At 37.4% G+C, this 23,329-nt stretch overlaps 1 protein-coding gene across 14 annotated transcripts in view; it reads right to left on the bottom strand.

Annotated features, from left to right (window-relative positions):
* gphna (gephyrin a) overlaps positions 1-23,329 on the bottom strand; it is an 81,934-nt gene that overhangs the window by 53,829 nt on the left and 4,776 nt on the right. For all 14 annotated transcript variants that reach the window (XM_084394338.1, XM_084394347.1, XM_084394346.1 and 11 more), the window contains exon 2: positions 2,263-2,341. In XM_084394338.1, coding sequence (XP_084250464.1) covers positions 2,263-2,341 — 79 coding nt within the window. The remainder of the gene's footprint in view (positions 1-2,262; positions 2,342-23,329) is intronic.

Raw genomic sequence — 23,329 nt, 5'->3', positions numbered from 1 at the left:
GCTCTATTTTTACCACACCTCGTTAGTAAAACTGACAGCTCTTCCAATGAATCAATTCACCTGAGCTGACAGAGCACTGGAGATGGAGCTCACCAGTCAACAGACAACACACACATTCATTATCCATCAATACTCTCTGAAGTATCTCTACCTTCTGGCGGCACCCCATGCTTCTCTTCCTCTCTGACACCTTTCAGAGACCTACATCCTGCTGTCTCTGTCGCTCCACTGACCTTGTCGGGGTACAAAGATTTGCTCGGTACAAAGCTTTGGTTTTTGATGCTAAAGTAGAAACAGAGGTGGACAGGCATTGCAGATTCTGGTACAATGTAGTCTTCGAACAACTGGAGTTCCTTTAATTCCTGATCCATCTATGATGACCCTACTGCTCAATCCTCTTTACCCATAACAGCACAATACCAATAACCACAGATATATCAATTATTCAAATGGGGCATTGTACACTTGCTGTCTGAAACCAAAAGCAGCTTCTTTTAATGACATAACAGGTAGCGTTTTCTGAAAAAATTACCTCCCAAGGAAACTAGTCTTTCAAAGGCACTCCAGAAATCCACAGATTGGTGCATCTTTTTAGACAGGTTGTTAGTGAACATTGGATTTGGATGTGCCTTGAGGCCTTCCAACATTCGAATTATGCCTAGAGAAAGCAGCATTTCTACAGAGGTGGAAGGACAATGAGCTCTTCTTAAAGAACGAGAAGGTTTCTCAAAGCTCGAGAGGTCTCCGCTGAAGTATACAAGAAGTAACTGACATTCAAGAGGCCGAATTAAATGAAGAGTCCTCACTACACCTACTATGCATGTGGTCATTTTTTCATGGCCTTTGACACATGACTGAAGAAAGTAAATATGCTACTTTAGCATCTCATATGCACATAGTAAAAAGCAGAAACACCTCTGATGTAATCGGCACTATAATAGACAATTTCACTAACTGCTTACGGTCTACACAAATTACAGGAAATAAGATAAGTCCTGTTCATATATTAGTTCATCTTATGGACCCAGATTTTTGACCACCGACAAAGTCTGGTCCACTTTGATGCGTATTCTGACCAAAAACTTCCTACCTAGGCCATTTAGAAAGGACAAGTTCTTACTTATTTAGAAACCTCTGCATTCGATTTCATTCAGACAAGGGACAAGGGCCAAATAAGAGTTAAGGATGCTCAAGAATCTTACTTACTTGCTAGTCTCAAACAAAAATCTTAAATATCTTTCAAAGATCTGATGCCATAAAACTAACAAACTTAGGCAAACCCAGCAATAAGCTGTTACTCAGAAGCATTTATTATATCAGCTTGAAACCCTGTCAAGAAAATCTTGCTTCCTGGAAAACTGATAAAAGTCTGTGCACCTCAATTCCTAGAAATTGTATAGAAGCTTTGCTTCAAATTTGGTCGATTTACAGAATCAATGAAGTTTGCAACAATGCATGAAAGGTATCGCAGACAGACTAAGTAAGAAATTGCAGCTGCTGTCCTCCTTTGTCAGGGATGGATTGCACCAAATACTGTAAACACTCGCAGTCTTCTAAGTACAAACATTGGTCTGGCTCGTTGGGTAGAAGTCCTTATCAGTGTGGGCTCGACATAAGGCCACATTCAAGGGCACAAAGGGACTGTAAAGTAGAGGTCTTCACGGGTCCACTTGAATCCGAAAACCCGAGGTCCGACCCTAGCGGGTTCGGGTCCAAGACTTCGACGAGTGCCTCGGACACGAGTCGAATTCGATATTAGTGGCCTCAGGTCACGGGTAATTTGAAATAAATGTGCTTTTTTCTAATGGACCGGAGAAGACCCGAATTCTTTTAAACTATGTTGGCTATTTAACAAAATGTTATTATTAAAAATTATTCTATAGAAGAACAATTCTTCTATGGTCTTGTGGACATCACAAACACTTGCAGTCTTCCTCCAAGTCCACACATTGGTCTGGACCATTGCGTAGTAGTCCGCATCAGTGTGGGCTCAGCATAAGGCCGCATTCAAGGGCACATAAAGACTGTAAAGAGGGCTACACTTTGGTCTCGTGGACATCACAAACATGCTCAAGTGACAGCAATCACAAGACCGCAAATACATATCAAGTGCAGAATTTGGGACAAGGCCTTTATCTTTAAGAAGGACATCCATCCATTCAGCACAGAAAGACAAGAAATGGGAAACCTGTCCTGAACGAGACTTCATGCATGGACAGTAGTATTGTACAAAGCCAATGTGTTTGTGAGTGAATCACTTACAAGGATGGGTCATGGACAAGATCTTTGAGGTTGATTCCACTGCGGTCCTCAGCAAGGTTTCTGAAGCAGCTGTCACTCACTGCAGACAGGAGAGAGATGGAGGAAGGACATGAGACATAGGAAAAGGGAAGAGAAAAGAGGAAAAAAGCTCATTATTGCATGGGAATAATATAATGCCCTTTTGCATACCACAAATGTCTGATTCCTTAAACGTCACGTTAGTCCTGAGGTTTGAGAGAATATGAGTTATGTCAAAACACATTACTCAACAAAAGCACGCAACTACAAGCGTGGAGATTCATACTCTCAGGCCTTCGTGTATTCTATGTAATGGAGGCCACACTGTTACACACCAGACAGTATTAACATTACATTACTGTCCTCCTCCTGAAGTTGTGTCAACTTCCCCTGGGATTTTACAACCTGTATGATGGTGAGCAGATTCAGCACCACTGATAACCATCAGCTCAGCACACATCCTCAAGCACCAGCACAAAGCTCCTAGTAGATACAATTACAACAAAGGGTATGTTTCATTAAAAACAGGCTTTTTCTTGCTCTTTCCCTGTTCTTTTTGAACCATGTACACATTCATCATGAACCACTTACTGAAACTGCTGCAAAAAAATCTGACATTCAGAAATTTTCATGGTATTGATGCCTTAACCGTAAGCTTATTAGCATATGACCAACCACGCCGCTTACATATCAATGCCTATTTAGAATTCAGTAACATGACAAACCTTGATGAACAACAGTGAGAGCTTTGTTATTAAAAGGTTAGCCAATTATAACAGAGGTCACTTATGGAAATAAAAATTCAATGTTCCATGTCCTATGTTGTTTTGGACTCCACTGACTTTCACTGTATGGGCAAAAACAGTTGAAGCATTCTTAAACAATATGTTCCACAGAAGAAAGTCATACCGGTTTTAGAATGAAAGGAGGCAAATGAAGCCTAGTTTCGCGTCAGTGTCACGCAAACCTCTGCAATGCACACACAGTGTGCTCTGGTCACACAATACCACAGAGTGGAGTCGGCACAGAGACCACAAAACAAGTCAAGACCGAATGCTCCAAAAGCTCAAGGGTCCATGACAAGACCAAGACCATGAAAATATGGTCAAGATTAAGTCCAGACTCGAGGACTACAACACTGGACACTGTTCAAGACAACATTGAAACCCCATTTAAACCAGGTTTTACTGTGCATGTTATGCCAAAGAAAAATATCTTTAATGTTTCATCAAAATATATGGGAATCAAAATATAACTTGCTCTGCCTCTAAAATGACTTTTTAGGGTCGCTCTTATTTTTCAACCACCAGCTATATATAAATGACTATTTATGATCAAGTCCCATTTAAAAAAAAAATTCCACTGAATATCATGCTTTACCTAGAAATATGCGCATTATCGGATTAAAAAGGTTGCAAATAATAGTAACAGAAATAATAGTAATTTCACCAGCATTATTATGATATAAAAGGGTCCAGTCTTGCTCAAACCAGGTCAAAATCTGTGACGAGGGAAGAGAATGACCCGTGTTGTGTAAATAAATGATAAAGTGCTGCCATTCACCGTCACATTCTCCATCACGCACAAGGGCTCGGTGCAACACTTGCTTCATAATTGCAGCATTTTCTCACCCTTCTCTCTTTTCTCCACATCTCTTGCTCTCTCTGTTCTCTCTCTCTCTCTCCACCCTGCTAACCCTTGATCTATAAATAGGCTGGTGTTCCCTGCAGGAGGCAGGAGAAGTGAGCTCTCCTCAGAAAGGCGGCAAAAAACTTCTTGTCACAGGCACGGAAATGCAATGTCTGTGTGAGCATGAATGAGGGTGAAGGAGGATTGTTCTGCCGATGCATCGTATACAAGTGACCGTTTGTGTGTGTGTGTGTGTGTGTGTGTGTGTGTGTGTGTGCGTGTGTGTGTGAGAGAGAGAGAGAGAGAGAGATAGAGATTGAGAGGGGGGGGGGGGGGGGGAGAAAGAGAGAGAGAGAGACGCAGCAGTTGGAACATTCATCAGAGATGTTAAGGCATCAGAATGTTAATGTCACCAGAGCTCTGCCCAGCATGAGAGAAGAGGAGAGTTGTCTATTTTCTCAGAACTGCTAAAGAGCTACACTCCTCAAGTAAAGCATTAAGTATATCAATTCATTGTTAAAGTCATTGTTCCTTTAAAATATTTTTTAAAAGCTGGCAGTAACCAATGGTAATACCATGGTGCTTATATATATATATATATATATATATATATATATATATATATACACACACACCAATACACAGATTTAAACATTCACATGGTATTCAAAGGAATTAAAAAAAATACTACATGACAACATATGACTGTTCTATATATGAGAATAGGAATGATAATTAGTTGACTTAACATTCGCCCAGAAGCTGTAACTGATTTGCTGAAAAGCAAGTAAGTGAAGGTGGACATAACAGGAGAACCAGTCACTGATTCATTAATTACATCGACTGTCAGTTTACAACCAGTTGTCAAAGGCTTCTGCTTGGTTTTAAATGGCTTCGTTTTATGTAGCCGGTAGCAATTTTTTTATTTGTGCTATAAAAAGAATCTCTGAAAATATATTATGTAAATATAAAAAATATATAATTAAATTATAAATATTTAATGATTATATAATGACACCTTACAAAAAGTACTGTAGTGACTGATGGTTATACCATGGTATTTACATAAATTTCCAAAGGTAGCGAAAAATACCATAATTTCACTATGAGTAACATATGTGACCCTGGATATGAGTCGCACGGGTATATTTGTGGCAATAACCAACAATACATTGTATGGGTCAAAATTATAAATTTTTCTTTTATGCCAAAAATCATTAGGATATTAAGTAAAGATCATGTTCCATGAAGATATTTTGTAAATTTCATACCGTAAATATATAAAACATTTATTTTTGTGAGTGAATGCAGCACAATCGCGAACATAAATGGACAACTTTAAAGGCGATTTTCTCAATGTTTTGATTTCAGATTTCAGATTCTCAAATAGTTGTATCTCGGCCAAATACTGTCCTATCATAACAAACCATACGTCAATGCAAAGCTTATTTCAGCTTATTCAGCTTTCAGATTATGTATAAAATTTCATAAAATGTACCCATGTGACTGGTTTTGTCATCCAGGGTCACATATGCTAATGCCAAAACATCGTTCTGAATGAATACACTATTCAAATAGAGTACAATAGTATTTACATGGTACTCCAAGTAACTTAAAATAATTATTTAGTATAGTATTACTATAATATTTTGAGATATGAACTCAATATGTACAATAGATAGATAGATAGATAGATAGATAGATAGATAGATAGATAGATAGATAGATAGATAGATAGATAGATATATATATACACACCATGGTACTTACATACAGTAGTACTCTAAATGTACTTCAGAGAAATTCCAGATCCTATCATACAGTGATGTAACAATTGTTAATACCACAGCAAATCTGCTGCATTCCACTGTACGCAGTGATAAAAAAAAAAAAATACAATAAAACATGCTAATACCATGCTACATGTACAAAAATCAAGAAATTAAAGGGGTGGTTGATTATGATTTAACTTTTTAACTTTAGTAAGTGTGTAATGTTGCTGTTTGAGCATAAACAAAATCTGCAAAGTTACGATGCTCAAAGTTCAAAGCAAAGGGAGATAGTTGCTTTTAAAGAAATCGTTTTTTAAGGACTACAACAAACGGCTGGTAGGGACTACACAAGCTTCCTATCAGGTTAGTGACATCACTAACCCTAAAATTTACATAAACCTGCCTCCGGTTAGCCTCTAAATCCAGACCTAAATCTAAAAGATTAATGGTCTGGCGTCGACTAATGAAAATCGCCCAGCTCGAGGGGCGGCACCAAGCATGCATTTGAAAATCTCACTGCACGCAATTGGATAACACTACGACTAATCACAACAATAAACCCCATACGCTACCAGCGGAGCTAACTGGTAGATTAGACTCCGTATCCGGTCGGCAAAACAGCAAAAACGTCCTTCTTGCAAAGGAACGATTCGAGCGCCGTCTTCTGTTCCTGTTTTAGAGAAAAAGCCAAGTCTAACTCATTCATTGTAGCGGCCAAAGCCGTTTCAAACAACTGGTATTCATCCATAGGCATCTTGCAATGTTTACTAATGACTTCGACGTCACAGCGCTGTCGTCATCTGTTTAGCTCGCCTCTGGCCCGCCTATATCAGATAACCCGATTTGATTGGTGCAGCTCAGATCGAGGGGCATATTTAATGAGCTCCATTGCTCGACACCAGAGAAACAAATTCAACTTGTGCTCTCGCGAGAACTCTGGATTACCAGGGTAGCCTCCGGTGAGTCCATGTTGAGAAGAGGTAATAGGATTTGCTAATGCTGGGTACACACCAAAAGATAATCGGGCTGATTTTGGGCCGATTTCCCCCCTTCCGACAATCCTAGCTATGTCCCGATTATCTTGATGGTTTAACAGATTATTTTATCAGATTTTCCCTTGGTGTGAGGTGTGTTAAGAGTGTCCGAACCTGCTCGGAAGAACGTCGGAGCCGCTCCGATCGCGAATCGTAAATATTAAACATGTTTAATATTTACGATCAGAAATCCTGATGTGTGGGGGGAACTCCGAGGACAAACACGCGCACGCTCTGGAGATTATCACGTGAAACGAAACAATATCCAATCAGAAAGCGAGATGATGGAAGACACGGTCATTCTCTCACACACACACACACACACACACACACACACACACACACACACACACACACACACACACACTTGCAGGAAGCTTAATGTTAAGATTTAGTATTCATAAGTGTAAATTTCGAGGAAACAAGCCTTTGTTTTTCATTTTAAGAGCAGAAATTTTACAATACCTAAACACAATATTGGGTTTGAAAAATAAGAAAGCTGCAAAGTGCGTTTCAATCTGTAAACATTTTCAAATTTTTGTTTAACTTTTAAGTTTGTCACTGTTTATGTATATGTCTTTTTATGTTTGTTTATCAGCTTTACTCTTTGTACCCCCCTGACTGTAATTGTATAATTCTTAAAATCAATAAAAAAAAAAGATTAAAAAAAAAAAAGCTGAGTGTTAAGGGTTCAGTGAGGTTCTATAGACTAGAGGGATTAAATAACTTTTTCTAAAGAGACAATAAATCCAATAAAGAATGAATATATTTCTGTATAAAAGGTTATAATGGTAGGTACAATGGTTTTTTCACGTGAATTTTCTGTGAAAATCATTCCAAACACTATCGCAATTTCTTCCTGCATATCGTCCGTCATGCTTATTCTGAAGTCTCACGATATTTTGCGAGATTTCCTGTGTTCATAGTCGAGACTCTGGTTGAAAATCTGTTTGTGTGTGGTGTGCTGTCTTTGTCACATCATGGCATACCACACACTATAGGAGCAAAACGCTTAAATCTAGGATTTTTTGTCCTCATGTTTGTGGTCTGTCACATTTTGAAAATCTTATAAGATGTAAAAAATCTTTTGGTGTGTACCCAGCATGACACACAAGCTCTTGAAGCTCCGCCCTCTGTGCGGGGAGCAGCAGCCCATTTGCATTTAAAGGGACACACACAAAACGACACGTTTTTGCTCACCCTCAAAAAGGGACAATTTTAACATGCTATAAAAAATATATCTGTGGGGTATTTAGAGCTAAAACTTCACATACACACTCTGGGGACATCAGAGTCTTATTTTACATCTTGCAAAAAGGGGCATTATACCACCAATTTTATGTTACATTGAATTCCTTTTTAGTTAGTAAAAAGGAAATAAAGTATTATATCAAATAATCTAAATCTAAAGTAATTACTGAACACCACCAATTCTAAAGTCACACAGAAACGGCATCTTTCAAGCTCTGTTTGTAGGAAGGCGCGCACACACATACACACTAGCTCTTTCTTTCTACCTCATGTCTGTGACTCACAGCTCTGCAGACGGAAAAGTCTGTCTGCATGGACACTTTGGTGAGGTGAGAGTTTCCCTCTCAGCGTGAGACTGTGTGTGTGTGTGTGTGTGTGTGTGTGTGTGTGTGTGTGTGTGTGTGTGTGTGTGTGTGTTGCCTATGGCTGTGCGTAGGAGTTAGACTTGCATGAGCTGAGCTGGTGTAAAACCCTGTCTCGTTAACCCCTGCCTACATCCAGAGAAGACCTGTGGACCTCAAACACCACAGGTCCAACACCTGGGAGCAGATAAGCCCAGCTTTGAGCAGCAAACCTCAGTAGAGCAGCATTCCCTTTGAAAAACACTCCTGCTATAATAGACTACATATAGAAACATCCGATACTAAAGCTTACAGTACAAGGACAAGTCTGTCTCCGATTGGATGATCAGCTAATCCATTTGGTTCATTTACTTCCTGGCTTGTTTCATCCCACTTCTAGTTTTTCAAGGTTTATTCTGATACCAAGTAGCAAATAAGGTTGAAACTTCCATTCAATAACTCTTACACAACTAAAATATTCTTACATTTTCTGAGGCATATAGGAGTGGTGCAAAGTTGCTGTATGTAGTTTCCGGGGCGTTCCTACGCATTTGCTAAGGTCTCCTGGGTGGTTACTAGGTGTCCTGAGTGTAAAGGCCCTATTCACACCAAGAACAACAACTATAAAAAAATTACTATAATGATAACTATGAGTCCACATCAGCGGACAATAACATTGTTTAAAAGCCTGCTGCAGTTATACATGTCATTTAAAATCACCATGAAATCGAAATGGACAAACAATTCTTGTTTAAAAAAAATAAAAAAATAATAATTGATGTGTCGTCCTAATGTTTAATCAAAATTACTTCCCCTCCCTCTTGCATCTCGACATCTTTTCTCTGATGACGTGTTTACGGGCGCGAGGGCGGGACATCCTGTCACTCACATGAGATCACAGCAATAGCAAACCACAACCATCCAACGATCCAATCCACAACGATCCAAAAAAGTGATTCAGATGATTTTGCTTCTGTGTCCTTCTCATTATATCTGTGGTGTGGACTTCGCTATTCTCATAGAATCAGAGACATTATTAAAACTTTGTAGTTGCAGTTTTCATCATTGGTGTGAACGGGCCTTTTAAGTCACGATGAAATGGAAATAGCAACAGATCTTTTCTTCAGTATTGTGACATATATAGTGTGAATGTAGGACACGGACTTAGTGATAGACATTAACTGTTTAATAAATGGAGGCAGATCGACAGAATATGAGCTTGCAGTCGATTGTTAAAATGGGTAGGGGGGGGGCTTAAGGGGACTAAATGATTGGGAATATCAAGTAATGATATTCTGAGTAAACATTTAAAAAACAAAATATCAATAAAATAATAGATTAGGGTGAACTTTTAATTCATGACATTTTTTATTTCTTTTTTTTAAATCATGTCTCACTTTGGAGAGTGTGTGATTTTATCCAACTGTCTAAGTAGAAAAATGGTCCTTGGAGGCTCAACTCTCCACAAAAAAATAAAATAAAATAATAATAATAATTCACACAATACAAGATCATTCATGTTCTTAGCATAAAATGTTCCAGGACCAGGGTTCAGAGTTCAATATCTAGTGTTAGTGGGTACTCTTTTCAAATATGAGCAATAGTAGCTTTCTCAAGCACCACTAGCAACATGATTTAGAGGCGTTTGCTGTCTTCAGATGTGTGTCCAATCAGACTGAAGAATGTGTAACATCCTGCTGACCAATCAGAGAAGCCCCCTAGACCAACTCCCCAAGAGCAATGTTATACATTACTCACTCCTAGCTCTAGATTTAATCAATGACTATCTCTACTGCCCCCTGCCTCCACCTTCATGACTATGCAAAACTGCTCTGGATACATGGAAGGTATGGAAAAAAGATGGGAAAAGAGCAGAAAGGAAAAGGGCTTTCAAGAAAAGAGAGAGTCTGTGTTGGTTTCAGGTGAACTCCATTAGATCAGTGACAGGAACACGCTGATCCCCAGGCACATAGTTAAACATGCTGGACAGGACAAGTTGTGTGTGTGTGTGTGAGTGTGTGTGATGATGTTCAGGAGAGAAGAGAGAAAAGCACAATGGAACTCAAATCTGTGAGCTGCATTTCAAAGCACCTTTATACAAAATGTATCGTATAGAGTCTACAAAAGCTGTTTCTAGATAAGCATTTCACAAAGGCAAAGGAGGGAATAGAGAAAATGAAAAATGATTTAGGGGGGAGGGTGCAGAAGGGAATGTGGACGTGTTCTAGAGAGGAATGAGGAGCATCTAATTAAATCATTGAGAAAACACCAACATCATGCGTCACGATATAGCCTATATACACACATATATATATACATTTTTAATGTTACAAGTTTTTAAAGCTGTCATATTATGTGGCCAGGGCTGCACGTTGAATCAAAATAAAACCTAAATCGCAATTTAGCTTACTGCGATTATGAAATTGCAAAGGATGTGAATTTTTATTTTATTTTTTATTATTAAATAAATATATGCAAAGCCTGTTAGTGAAGAGCGGCTCTGTGATCAGTAGTAAATGCTGCTCAAACTCTGAAAGCACTGCGAGCTTGAATTTCTTATAACGTGCATTTGAAAGAGCAACAGGCGTCAAACATCTTCCTAAACTTGTAATGCAAAGCGTTTATTAACCTGTTGTCCAACAAAAGACATATAATAACATGTTTTTACTCCAAACTCACTTCATAACGTCAGTTGAGTGTTTGAAATAACTTCTTTTTGTAAGCTGATGTGGCTTCTTATAGAATAAGGCAGACAATATATTATTGTATAGTATTCTATAGAGTGATAAAGTCTATGTCGATTAGCATTGAATTATAAATATACTTCATTATGATTAAAATACCAGAGGCTTGAAGAACAATAGTAAAACACTTTTGTATTGTAACGTTTACTGCCTTGACCTCTGTGTTTCCACTGTAAGTGCCTTATTGTACGTCCCACGCTGCTACAAAAATGTACACTACAATTTAGACAACAGCTCAAATAACACAAATATAGGTGTGGAAAAAAGCTTTAACAAAATGACAAGCAGACTGTTCTGGTTTCCCCATAGTAAGCACATTAATGTAAATAAGTCAAGCATTTTCTGTATTTGTATTTAAAAAAATGTTCCCTAAACATCAGGCACTTCAACCAGATCATCTGACCTCACTGGACTTCTGCACCAACAGAATGCGCTTTAAACATTCCATCATGACATTCTGCGAAGTCAGACTTTATAAGAACACCACCCTGATCTAAGTCTGAGTGGAAAAAAAGAAGAAAAAAAAACGAGTTAAAAGTTGCCCTCGTCGTCTCTCTCTTTCCAGAGCAGATTAATAAAACATCATACACAGCAGCTCCACTGCTAACTTACTTAGTCAGCAAAATGTAGCCCATCTCTCAATACTGAACACACACACACACACGCATGCAAACAACGGCAAGATCACACAATAACAAAGCAAGCACACACAAAAATAAAAGAAATCATACTGTGAAGAAGCGAGTGCTTTCAGTCCGCCTTTTAAAAATGTTCAAGTTCACAGGGACGATCAAAGTAAAAAAAAAAATTCACAGTATAGGCAAGACCACACTCGCATCTTAATAAATGATTATGTGAATTATGATATGGGTGAATCCACTAAAATAGCTGGAAATTTTCATTTGTTTAAACATACCAACAAACAAAAATCATTTCATGTTGTTTTCTTTCATCAATTTGACCAACTTCTCCTTGTTAAAGTTAACTGTCATGAAAAAAGATTTTTTTTCCCAATTTGTCTTGTTATATGACTGTCAGTAGGGGATGATCTTTTTAAAAAAATCAACACTGTTACCATGATATTCTATATTTAAAAAGGGTATAGATATATCAGCATCAGATTGTCTTTATAAGCAGCACCTTTTAGTTTCATGACCTTGAGAGGTTTATAACGTCAACTTAAACTAAAACTTACCACCCTGTTACATTTCTGAAGGGGTAATTATTCATCAACGTATATTAAAACTAATCAGCTTAGCAATGCAATTTGGTAAATGCATTATTTGTCTGATAGAATGTTTAAAATCTTACAAAAAAAAAAACCTCCACTTTAATCAAACTGCAAAACTACACATTTTATAAATTAATATATTTTCATTTTCTAGTTGGTCATGATTTCTGGTTTTCTAAAACATTTAGGAGGGGCAATATTTAGCCGAGTAAATATTTTATTACTTTTCGTGACTTTTCTGGATCTGGAAATCACAACTATAAAAATTCTGATAAATTCCCTTATAACGAGATGAATTAGTCTTTACCGTGAGTTTTTCCATTTTAATTACTGTGAAATAATTCCAAATTTTTTCCCCCCAATGGCCTTTTTTTTTTTATATCTGTGAGATGGGATTGTCCACCATTATTAATATTTCATTTCCAAGTTAATAAATATTGAGGAGAGACTCATTCAGGAAGCCGCTGCACACATAGAGAGGAATCTCAGCACTCGTCTCTTTATATCCCTCCATCCTGCCACTCCTGTCATCTTCAGCTCTTACACTCGCCTACATTTCATAAAAATCAAAAGACACAGATAGTTCATATTGTAGGCTACATAAGGGGGGGAAAACTAAAAACCAACATAAAGACAGAGAGAGAGAGAGAGAGAGAGAGAGAGAGAGAGAGAGAGAGAGAGAGAGAGAGAGAGAGAGAGAGAGAGAGAGAGAATGACAAACAGAGATGGATAGAGACAGATGGTCAGTCAGGAAGAACAATGGAGAATGATGAAGGGATCTGAAGACTGGAGAAGAGAATGGGGGAGGTGTAGAAGGAGCGACTGAGGAAAAGTTGGATTAGGGAGGAGAGCGAGAGACTGTGGATGAGAAGAAAAGGCATCAGAGTAGATAAATGATGAACAAGATGAAGCATACATCCTGAGAGAGCGAGAAAGAAAGATAGAGAAAAAACATCAAAGAATGAGAGATTTAGATTTACAGAGGTATGACGCAAACCCTTACATCCAAAACACACAAACACACACACGGCTATTCCCCTTGTGAACACTGGTAATTATCTTAAAGCCCACTGCTGATGACCCCTGTGCTTTCATTAGCACTTTTGCCTCATTTCTGCACATACAAGCACGCACACACACACACACACACACACATAGAAACTAAACTGTTTACTCTCCTGCAAGACATTCATTAAGAGCAGAGCTGTCACTGTAACACATGTGAAAACAATATTTTGGAGTTTCTCTTAAAGGGATATCATGGCTTTAATATGAGTTAAGGTCTATGGGCAGCATCTGTTATCAATTATGAAAAAACAAAAACATTTCAACCCTTCCCTCTTTTTGTGAAAGCAAAGAATAAAACGCACAGAAAGGACTTGCAATGGAAGTCTATGGGACAAATACACCAACTGACCCATATAACTCCATTGTAAGAGCATTTCTGTCTCACTTTTTTTGTTTGTAGAAAAAAAAGGTTACCAAAGAGACTGCTTTTTGCACCAATACTGCTGAAACTTGCATTAAAACGCACAAAGAAAGATTAAAACTTAACATAAATGACCCAATGAAAATCAAACAAATGTTTGCTTTAAAGCTAAATGTTAGCATACTCATAAAAGTCAATCACACTTTTCAAATGAACAGTTTTGGTCTGGTAACCAAACAGTTTGGGTGACCACTGCATTCTGTTATATGGACAAATAACATTTCTCAACAAAAAAAAGAAAAAAACTTATTGTGTGTTCCACAGAAAAACGGAACCACATGAGGGAGGAGTAACTGACAGAATATTTTAGGTGAACTCTCACCTCTAACTCATGGCCATGTCAAACTTTTTGTCCAATCACATGGTCTCTAGAATGAACATGTTCCTCCTCCTATTACCATCTACCTTATAGCAATAGCAAGTAGAAAATCATGGTTTAAGAGTCTGACCATCTAAATGTTAGTGGCTACTCAGAAAAAAAAACACGACTTCTTTAACATCTTTCAACACAACTTCCTTTTTTAATAGGAAACGAGGGCCTTTGAAACAGAGAAATGTGTTGGAGAAGTGGCCTAGCCAGACGTGCTAATTCAGGATATTGCATGGCTTCCTATGCACTCTCGACTACTTCTAAAAATAAAAGTGGCAAAATCCCAAAAATATAAAAGGCACCAGCCTTGAATCACCCTCAGAGTGACGGGGTGCAAAGCTTCTCATTAATTCTCATAAAAAACATCATACTCCGATCTTTTCTCGATTAAAGGGATAGTTCACCCAAAAATTTCAATTCTGTCATCATTTACTCACACTCATGTCGTTTCAAAGTCATACGACTTCTGTTCATCTTCAAAATAAAAATTAAGATATTTTTAATGAAACCTGAGAGATTTCTGTCCTGAGAGATTGGAAAAATTTGACACCTCAAGTTTATAAAGATATTGTAAAAGCAATCCATATTAACGGAGCGGTTTGATGTGCTCTATGTATGCGTGTTGATTAAAAGCCTAAATTAAATTGGTTTATCATATAAAGCATTCATATCTCTTCAGAAGACTTGGAAATAACTTGATTTGCTTAATTCATTTCATAAGGATTACTTTTACTATATATTTATGAACTTTTTGAATTGTTGAACATTTTGGGTGAATAGACTTTTGACAGAAATCATTAAATATACCTACATTTCTGTTTCAAAGATGAATGGAAGACTTATAAGTTTGGCACAACATGAGGGTGAGTAAATGGGCTGAACCAACCCTTCAAACTAAATAAAATGCAAAAGAAATTAGTTATGTTGTCAATTATTAAGTCATGGAATTACCAAAAAGTACCAATAAATTACATAACTGGTTGCATGCAGGTATGTAGGCTATGTTTATTCAATTCATCAGGAGCAGTTGCCATATGTTTCATTAACAGTTCATGTTAGTATTATGTATTTACCATGGTAACTGTAGTTTCGTTAACCCAACTAAACCCAAAATTCCAACTAGTTTGCTAACTGCGGTGCATTATGGGATTAAATGAGTACACTCGATAACGTCAACTATGGTTTCGGACACCAAATGTCTGTCCCTTCAAATAGTGCCCTATTAAAGGTTTAGGGGCTGATTTCAAACACAGCCCAAGACAAAAATAACTTCCTGTAGGCCTCATGTTGCAGACCAATTTGTAAAAAATAATTTTTGGGGACTGTGACAGCAGGACTGTCCTTCACTACACTGACACTGCAGATGAAGACAGTCTGCTCCAAAATGTGAGAGCTGTAATCCCACAATCCAGCTCTGCATCCGAATCGGAAGCTTAATCTGCTGCAGAACGACTCGCTGGGACTCGCACACCACACTGACTTAAAGGTGCTCTTTTCATTCACTTTGTGGATTGGTGTGTTTTGTGAATCAATGAAAGTGTGATTGCATCTGATATGTCCAGGTAGTTGGGATCACCCATGATGAACAGGAAGATCTCAAGCATGACTAATGATCCAAAGCTGCCCGTCTACAATCACAAGACACAAAATTAAGCAAAGCAGAGAGATGGAGAGATAGCATGAATTAAGAAGACAGAGTTGACAGAAGTTGAGTTCTCCACTCCTGCAGGAGTTTGTGAATCCCTCTCACCAAAACGCATCAGTGCTAAGATCATATCAGAGATCTCATTATGTTATACTACCAAGTTGTTATTTTTTTTTTTTTTTTTTTAAAGTAGGTTCACTTCAACCAATAGACACTTTAGACTTGTTTCATTATTAGAGAAAGAATTCAATATATTATTATTATTATTATTATCATCTTACTCTAATTTTTCATTATAATACAGAATCGCCACTCTGAAGCAAACCAAGCATCAATGCTTTAATTAGCATTTGTTGTTAAATCAAAAGAAATTGCACTGCTTTCGGTTATTTGAGAGCGGTCTGAAGTTATTGTAGTACGGTTGCGCAAACTAAAGACGTCTCATTCTACATACGCACCGAGAGCCTGGATTCATTTCACCTTTAACGGCATTAAAGAGAAACAAAAGCCTGATATGAAAAATGCAATTTTTAAGAGATGCCATATGAAAGCCTTATTGCAGTTTAATAAGTCTTGATGTTCTGTAATACTTTCCGTATTTCTGCATATTAAAGAGGCTGCAACTGTACTGCAATATGACCCGAGAAATATGAAGATTATGACGGTATTGCGGGATCCTTGGGATTCACACCCCAATAATTAATAATAATGTTGGTAGCAAAATGTTTGCAGTTCCAAGTAGGTGTGTGACCTACTCTTTATTCACACTGAACGGTTTTTGGAAAGATCTGAGCTTTCTACTCATCAAAGAACGCAGAAAGAAACTTCCCACCTTGCCTTTCTCAGGACAGGCACTGCACTCACAGAACTCTGAAGTAATGCCGACACAGAAACGCATCACGTATGCTCTGAAACACACACTCCAACAGTTTACAAAACCGTAAAGGAGCAGCGTGTCCATTTGATCAGCGGTGCGTTCCGGGGGTTCCTTTAGCCGTAGGTGAAGGGGGTCTGTGATTAATGTCTGCATTCTATTATCTAAGACGCTGCAGTCACACTGTGTCCAGATAAGGCTCGACTTAAATTATTCATCCAGACACGAGCCAACAGAACACAGGCACATTCAGATGGGAAGGCATGTTTAAGAGAAGAGATCATTACTGAGACACTTTGGCAGATTCTCTCTCTCACACAGTCTGTTTCCACCATATGGGCCTCTTGTACTGTTACTGATACAGTTTCTACCTCACTGTGAGAAGTGTTCCCGGAATATAACCAAGCTGTTCAGGCATCAACAACAAGGATTTTTTTTTCTGCTGGCCCAATCGATTTGTCACTAAGCGTTCAAAAATTTTTTTTTTTTTTTTTTTTTTATAATTTACATTTAAAAGTAAATAAAAAAAATAGTAAAAAAAAAAAAAAAATTATTTTTGTTATATTTTTATTTTTTATTTAGTTTAATATTATTGCATTCACTTTTTAAATATAGCCTATAAATAATAATAATAATAACACTTAATTTTTTATTTTTTTATTTTAAAATGAGTTTTATATGAACTTTGAATTTTTTTATAAATAATAATAATAAATTGCAAATGCATTCATGTCATGTTATACTATTCGATACTTTTAAAAAAAAAAATAGTACTTTTTTTTTACTTGCCACGTGTCCTGTGCTAGACTAACAAGGACTAGTCATATTGTTGCCCTATTGTTGGTTTGATTGCTTCTATTGCTCTCCTCACTTGTAAGTCGCTTTGGATTAAGTCTTAATTTTACAGGATCTTAAAGGGGTCCTATTATGCTTTTTCCCTTTTTCAACTTTAGTTAGTGTGTAATGTTGCTGTTAGAGCATAAAAAATATCTGCAAGGTTACAAAGCTCAAAGTCCATTTCAAAGGGAGATATTCACAGAAAACACTTTTCAGAACTACTACAACACACTTCTTCCGGATCTTGTGAAGTCACAATGTCACTCATTTAAATAATCCCCGCCCACAGAATATGGAAAAAAGGGGGCCCCTTTAAATAAAGTAAAAAAAAAAAGACCAAGCATTCGATCTACGTCAGAGCATCCACAAATCTTTCTACGGCGTTGATGGCAGGGCGGCGAGAGCGAATTTTGACGCTCTCGCCGGCAGCGGTGTGAACGCGCAGTAAGAGAGTACGATGTCGGCTACGCTTCTCCTGAAAGACGGAGCGATTCCCATTTTGTCGGTACAATTTTTTACATTTTTTTTGTTGTTGTTGTTTTCTATTAACAGTTCCAATTATACGTTTTATGTTGTTGATGTAAACAAAGGGCAAACTGTTTGGCTCCACTAGCCTGCTAGCTAACATTACAGTTGATGATGTGTTTAAGGGCTTCATAAGGAGGGAGGGGCTTCATCGAAACAGGAACTAAACTGGATGTTTGATACAGAGAAGCATGTCTCAACAGGTAAAATTAGGCAACTTTCACTTTTAGCTGTGTTGCTATGTGTCATGAGTAAGCAATTGAGTAGGCTAAAACTAGAGCGAACACGAGCTGGTCTCTTATAATAAACCCATCCAACATATCTGCACCGGGCCAAATTTTGCCAAAGCTGTTTGATGCACACTGGACAGGACATGTGGACAGGACACATCCGAGTAAACATTATAAACTGGAATATTTGTCTCTCTGAATGAGTGCATGATGATGATGTTGTATCAAACTATTTATTGTACCACAGTTGCATCGCAATGCCTCGTTCACTTTGGCATGTTCATGACCTGTTGAACTGTTTCATCATGACAGATGTAATCGGACAACTCTCAGTGTTTTGATGGTGCCTGGGAGGCTTCATTTTAACACTTTAATGGGAGAAAAATCCTTACTAATAGTAGTAAATAAACAATAAACTGAAGAGAATTATTTTAACTTGAAAAATCTTACATTCTTCACCTTTAAGAAAGGCTAAACAAGAAAGAGTTATCTGTACCTCTTGACTAATGAAACCAGTTTTGTGCTTCCTGAGACTAAAACTCAGCCCATGGCAGGGGGGCCAGTTGCATAATAGCCACTATGTTAAGACCGTGTCTAAGAAATAAGTTAGGGTTAAATTAGGCCAATCTACCTTTTTCATGCAACTGACTGATTTCAAAAAAAGTTATGACCAGTCTTGAAGAAAACAAATGAGATGACTAACTTGTAAGACTAGTCTTAAGGCACCCACACACTACAAGATAACCAAGCCGATTTTGGACCCAATCAACAATCCTAGGTATCTTGATGATCTTTGATTATCTTATCAGATTTTCCTGTAGTGTGATGTGTGTTAAGAGTGATTGAATCTGCTCGGAAAAACGTCGGGCCGCACCGATCTCAAGTCGTAAATATCCAACATGTTGAATTTTTACGATAAGAAATCCTGTTGTGTGAGGGGAACCCCGAAGATTGTCTCTGTAGATTGTCACGTGGAATGAAATTATACCAAATCAGAAAGTGAGCTGGCAGAAGACGGAAGCGTAACACGACATCACCCAAACCTTTTACTTTTTTCCGTGAATTTTCTATATAAAGCACAGAAACACTATTATTTCTTCTTGCGTGTTGTCCATGTTTGTGTACTCCAAAGTCACATTTGACCATGAGATATTTTGCGAGATTTCCCGTGTTCACAGTTGGGAATCTTGTTGTTTGTGAATGGAATCTGTTAGTGTGTGGTGTGCTGTCTTGGCACTCCACATGCTATAGGAATAAAACTGTTAAATCTATGATTTTTTTATTGTCATGTTTGCTGTCTCTCACATTTTGAAAATCTGATAAAATTTAAAAAATCTTTTAGTTTGTGAAAGCCTTAAGCAGTTTATACAACCGGCCACAGGTTCTAAACAAGCTGATAAACGGATAGCCTTTTTCAGTCTAACAAATAATATGGGCATGTATGGCTGTGATATAAGATATGCAAATAGAATGGCATAATAAACAGCTTAGAGAGCTGGAGCTAAAAATTTTGATGCGCTTTTTATGGCGATTAAACGGAAAACAATACGAACCGTGTCAGGCATTGCTCCATGGGGCTGGTGCGGTGAGAATAGCTCCCTGAATACAAACACGTGTACACGTTCACACATCACCAACATGCTCACAAACATGAAAATACCCCCCCCCCCCCAATTTTTTTTTAAAAATCACCTAGCATTATTAAGGAACGATAAAAACTACACAATTAAACCACGTTTGCTCACACAATCACAAAGCCATAACAAAGCCATGTTCTCAATCAATTCCACAAACACACAGGCTTTCTCTTATGTATTCAGAGTTGTATGTGTCTAGCGTTGGACAGAAGTGTGTTTGGAGTGCCGTTGACAGTGGAGGGGTGTAATGAGAGTAATGATTAAAGGCCGATTAAAACTGCATGAGGATTATCATGCTCATTTTCAGCCTCTGCTGTGCTAACTATCAAACAGTGCTGTATTTCAGCTACTGCGCTAGAATATCCTGCAGCATGCATTCGTTTTATACATATTCCTATACGTGGTATTTAAATCATTGATTTTTAATTGGTGCGCAACACTGCTTTGTGTTTGTGTGTGTGTGTGTGTGTGTGTGTGTGTGTCGTGATCTGGGCTGGTCTCTGAACTCTAATGGTGGAGCATGATAAATATATGACCAGCCATGAACCCCTTCAGAGGACCATTTAATCAGCAGTCAGGAGGCCAGCGTGAAAAATCCACCATTTCAAGGCCAGCACTCAGGGCATCATGGGACAGAGGAGGGCAAAGGTCATTTCTTGATCATTAAGAGCTGAAAGAGGCATGAGTTTGCTGAAGTAAAAGTCATAATCGGAAGTGAATTATATCTTGTTAGGCACTTAGGCTGATATATTGTCATACTGAAATGGATCTCTGGAGCATTTGAGCATATAAATATCTTATGAATAAGCAAAATCCGTTTCTCATTTACATAGATGTTTATAGAAGACAAACTATTTTTAGCAGATGCGCTCATATTGAAACAACTTTACAGTGTTTTCTTAAACGTGTAATTGGACCACTCAATATTTCACTATAGCAAATACAAAAAAATATATATGAATAATGAATTATCATCAGGGCTGAGCATTATCAAAAAAAAAAAAAAAAAAACACATATTGTGTGTATATTTCAGACCTTTGGTATTAAAAGAGAAAAGCCCTTATAATTCAATAATACAGTAAAAAAAAAATATTTGAAAGAAATTAATTAGTCAAATTCTAAATGACAACATTCTTCACTTACAATTATATTTAATTTAAACACACACACAAATAAGTTTATCTTTACTCTGAAAAATGCCACAACAAAACTTTATGGATCATGGACATAAATCAAGGTCTATTAGCACTTCTGCTAATGGACATTAGACATCCTTTAAATAATAATATAAGAAAGAGAATTAAAAGATTTCAGATTTTACTTAAAAGAAATGAAACTTGGGTGCCTGACGTCAGCAAACAGGCTATGAGGGTCATATACACTGTGTGTGTAAAACACACAATATACCATCTGCAATGAGTTCACACACTCTCCACACACTCTGAGTGTAAGTGGGAAGTGAAGCATAGGCTAGACGGCATGGTATAAATGTCCTGCTGGATCATATTTCCCACTGCTCCAAATCCCCAGCAGGACACAGACACAGAGCCAACACGTTCATGAGCCATTACACATTTATGAATGAAGCTTGTGGTGTGGTAATAGAGGCAGGCCTCTGAGCCAACCATGCTGGAACACACTGCGAGAGGACAGGAGAGCTGTCAGTCACTATAGATCAACCAATAGCAGAGCGGGAAATTGCGAGATCTCAGACAGGTGACCTTCTTGAGAAAAAAAGTCTTCAATAAATGTGTAATGAAACAATGTTAAACCCATTTTGGAAATTATAGGCTACACTGTTCATTTTGTATGTAATTAGGTGCAAAAAAACTATAAAACTAAAACTAAATAAATAAATGAATAATTATTATGCACAATTATTCTTTATTTTGGCTCTTAACATTAAACACAGTCAAATAAAGAATAATTTGGCATGCAAGTATGTTTTATGCAAAATAAGAGCCAAAATAAACTATTTTCATGTTAGAATGTTTATGTTTAAGTATGTTGATGCAAAATTATTCAAATTATTATTAATAACGAAATGCTTGCATGCAAGATTATTCTTTATTTTAGCGCTTACTTGACATACAAACACGCATGAATGCAAAATTATGTAAAATAAGAGCCAAATAATTTGAAATAAAATAAAAAAGACATGTTTTTTATGCAAAATAACTTTTTGCTTTTTATTTGTCAAAAATTTGCTTGTTTGCATAATCATGTGAAATAAAAACAAAGATTAATTGTATATGCACGCATGTCTTTGTAATATAAGAGCCAAAATAAAAATATGTTTTCATGTCAGAATGTCTTTACTCTTTATGTAAAACATTTGCAAAAATAATGAATATTTGTAATCATATTGTAATACCCAAGAAAGCAAGCATATATGTAAAAATAAAACTTTGCATGAAAGAGTGCCTTAATGTAAAATAAAAGCCATAAAGAATAACTTATCTTAAAAATGAGCATTCTAACGTTTAACTGTAAATCTGTGAGTAGTACTTGCATAGAGAACCTTCCATTTCAATTCTGTCTGTTCTAGTTGGACTAAGTGGGCCCCTTAGGCGTTTCAAAGAATACATCATTGCCATGGGGTTACACTATAGCCGAGACTTACATTAAGTATATCTCACTACAAGCTATGGCTCTCTAAACGGCAGAGAGATGCTTCAAAGATAATCCGCTTCAAAAAGAAATTCTTGTGCCCATGCTGAGAGATCTGAGCTCTAAACATATGCAGATAACAACTGCAGTGGATTTATCATGAGCATGCAATTTCATCTCGCCCACATCTGGACAGAAATCCCTCGATGGAATAGATTAATAATCCGCTAAACTGAAGATACCTTCAGCATAATGCAGTTACCAGAAAGAGAACTGCTTTCGATGGGTCTCTCTGGTTGCGCCGTATGACAGCTTCGTCACCAGATACACGTAAAACGTTGTCCGTGAGCATGCAGCTTAGTGCTTTTTATGGCAAAATGCCTCAGGAATGATATAGTATTAAGTCACTGTAGGTCCAAAGTCTTTCAACATCCTAATTAACTTTGAAAAAACGACAGTGATCTTTAAAAATACGCACCCATATGCTTCTATAGTGACGACAAACCTAGAATACCATAAATGTATATACACATGTATACATCCTTCTGAAGTCATTTGTCCTCTACATCCCCAAAGGGCAACTACAGTCAGAAAACGAGAAGCATAAATCCACAAAAATGTCATCCATGTCGCCATGGAAAGGAGTATTCGCATAAACCACTGCATAAAAGCCGCACATTTGCCTTTAGCTTTGATTTGATATCTAGCGTACGTGCCGTTTTGAGAACACTGACCAGAATGCTTTGTTATCTGTCTTCTCCCGGGCTGATCTTGTCTGAATTTTTAACACCTGTGAAATGATGCCCCTGTAATTCAATACTGATAGCTT

This window comes from Rutilus rutilus, assembly GCF_951802725.1.
Source record: "Rutilus rutilus genome assembly, chromosome: 21".
Classification (NCBI taxonomy): Eukaryota; Metazoa; Chordata; class Actinopteri; order Cypriniformes; family Leuciscidae; genus Rutilus; species Rutilus rutilus.
Note: the sequence above shows the minus strand (reverse complement) of the source record. Positions and strands in the feature narration are given on the sequence as shown.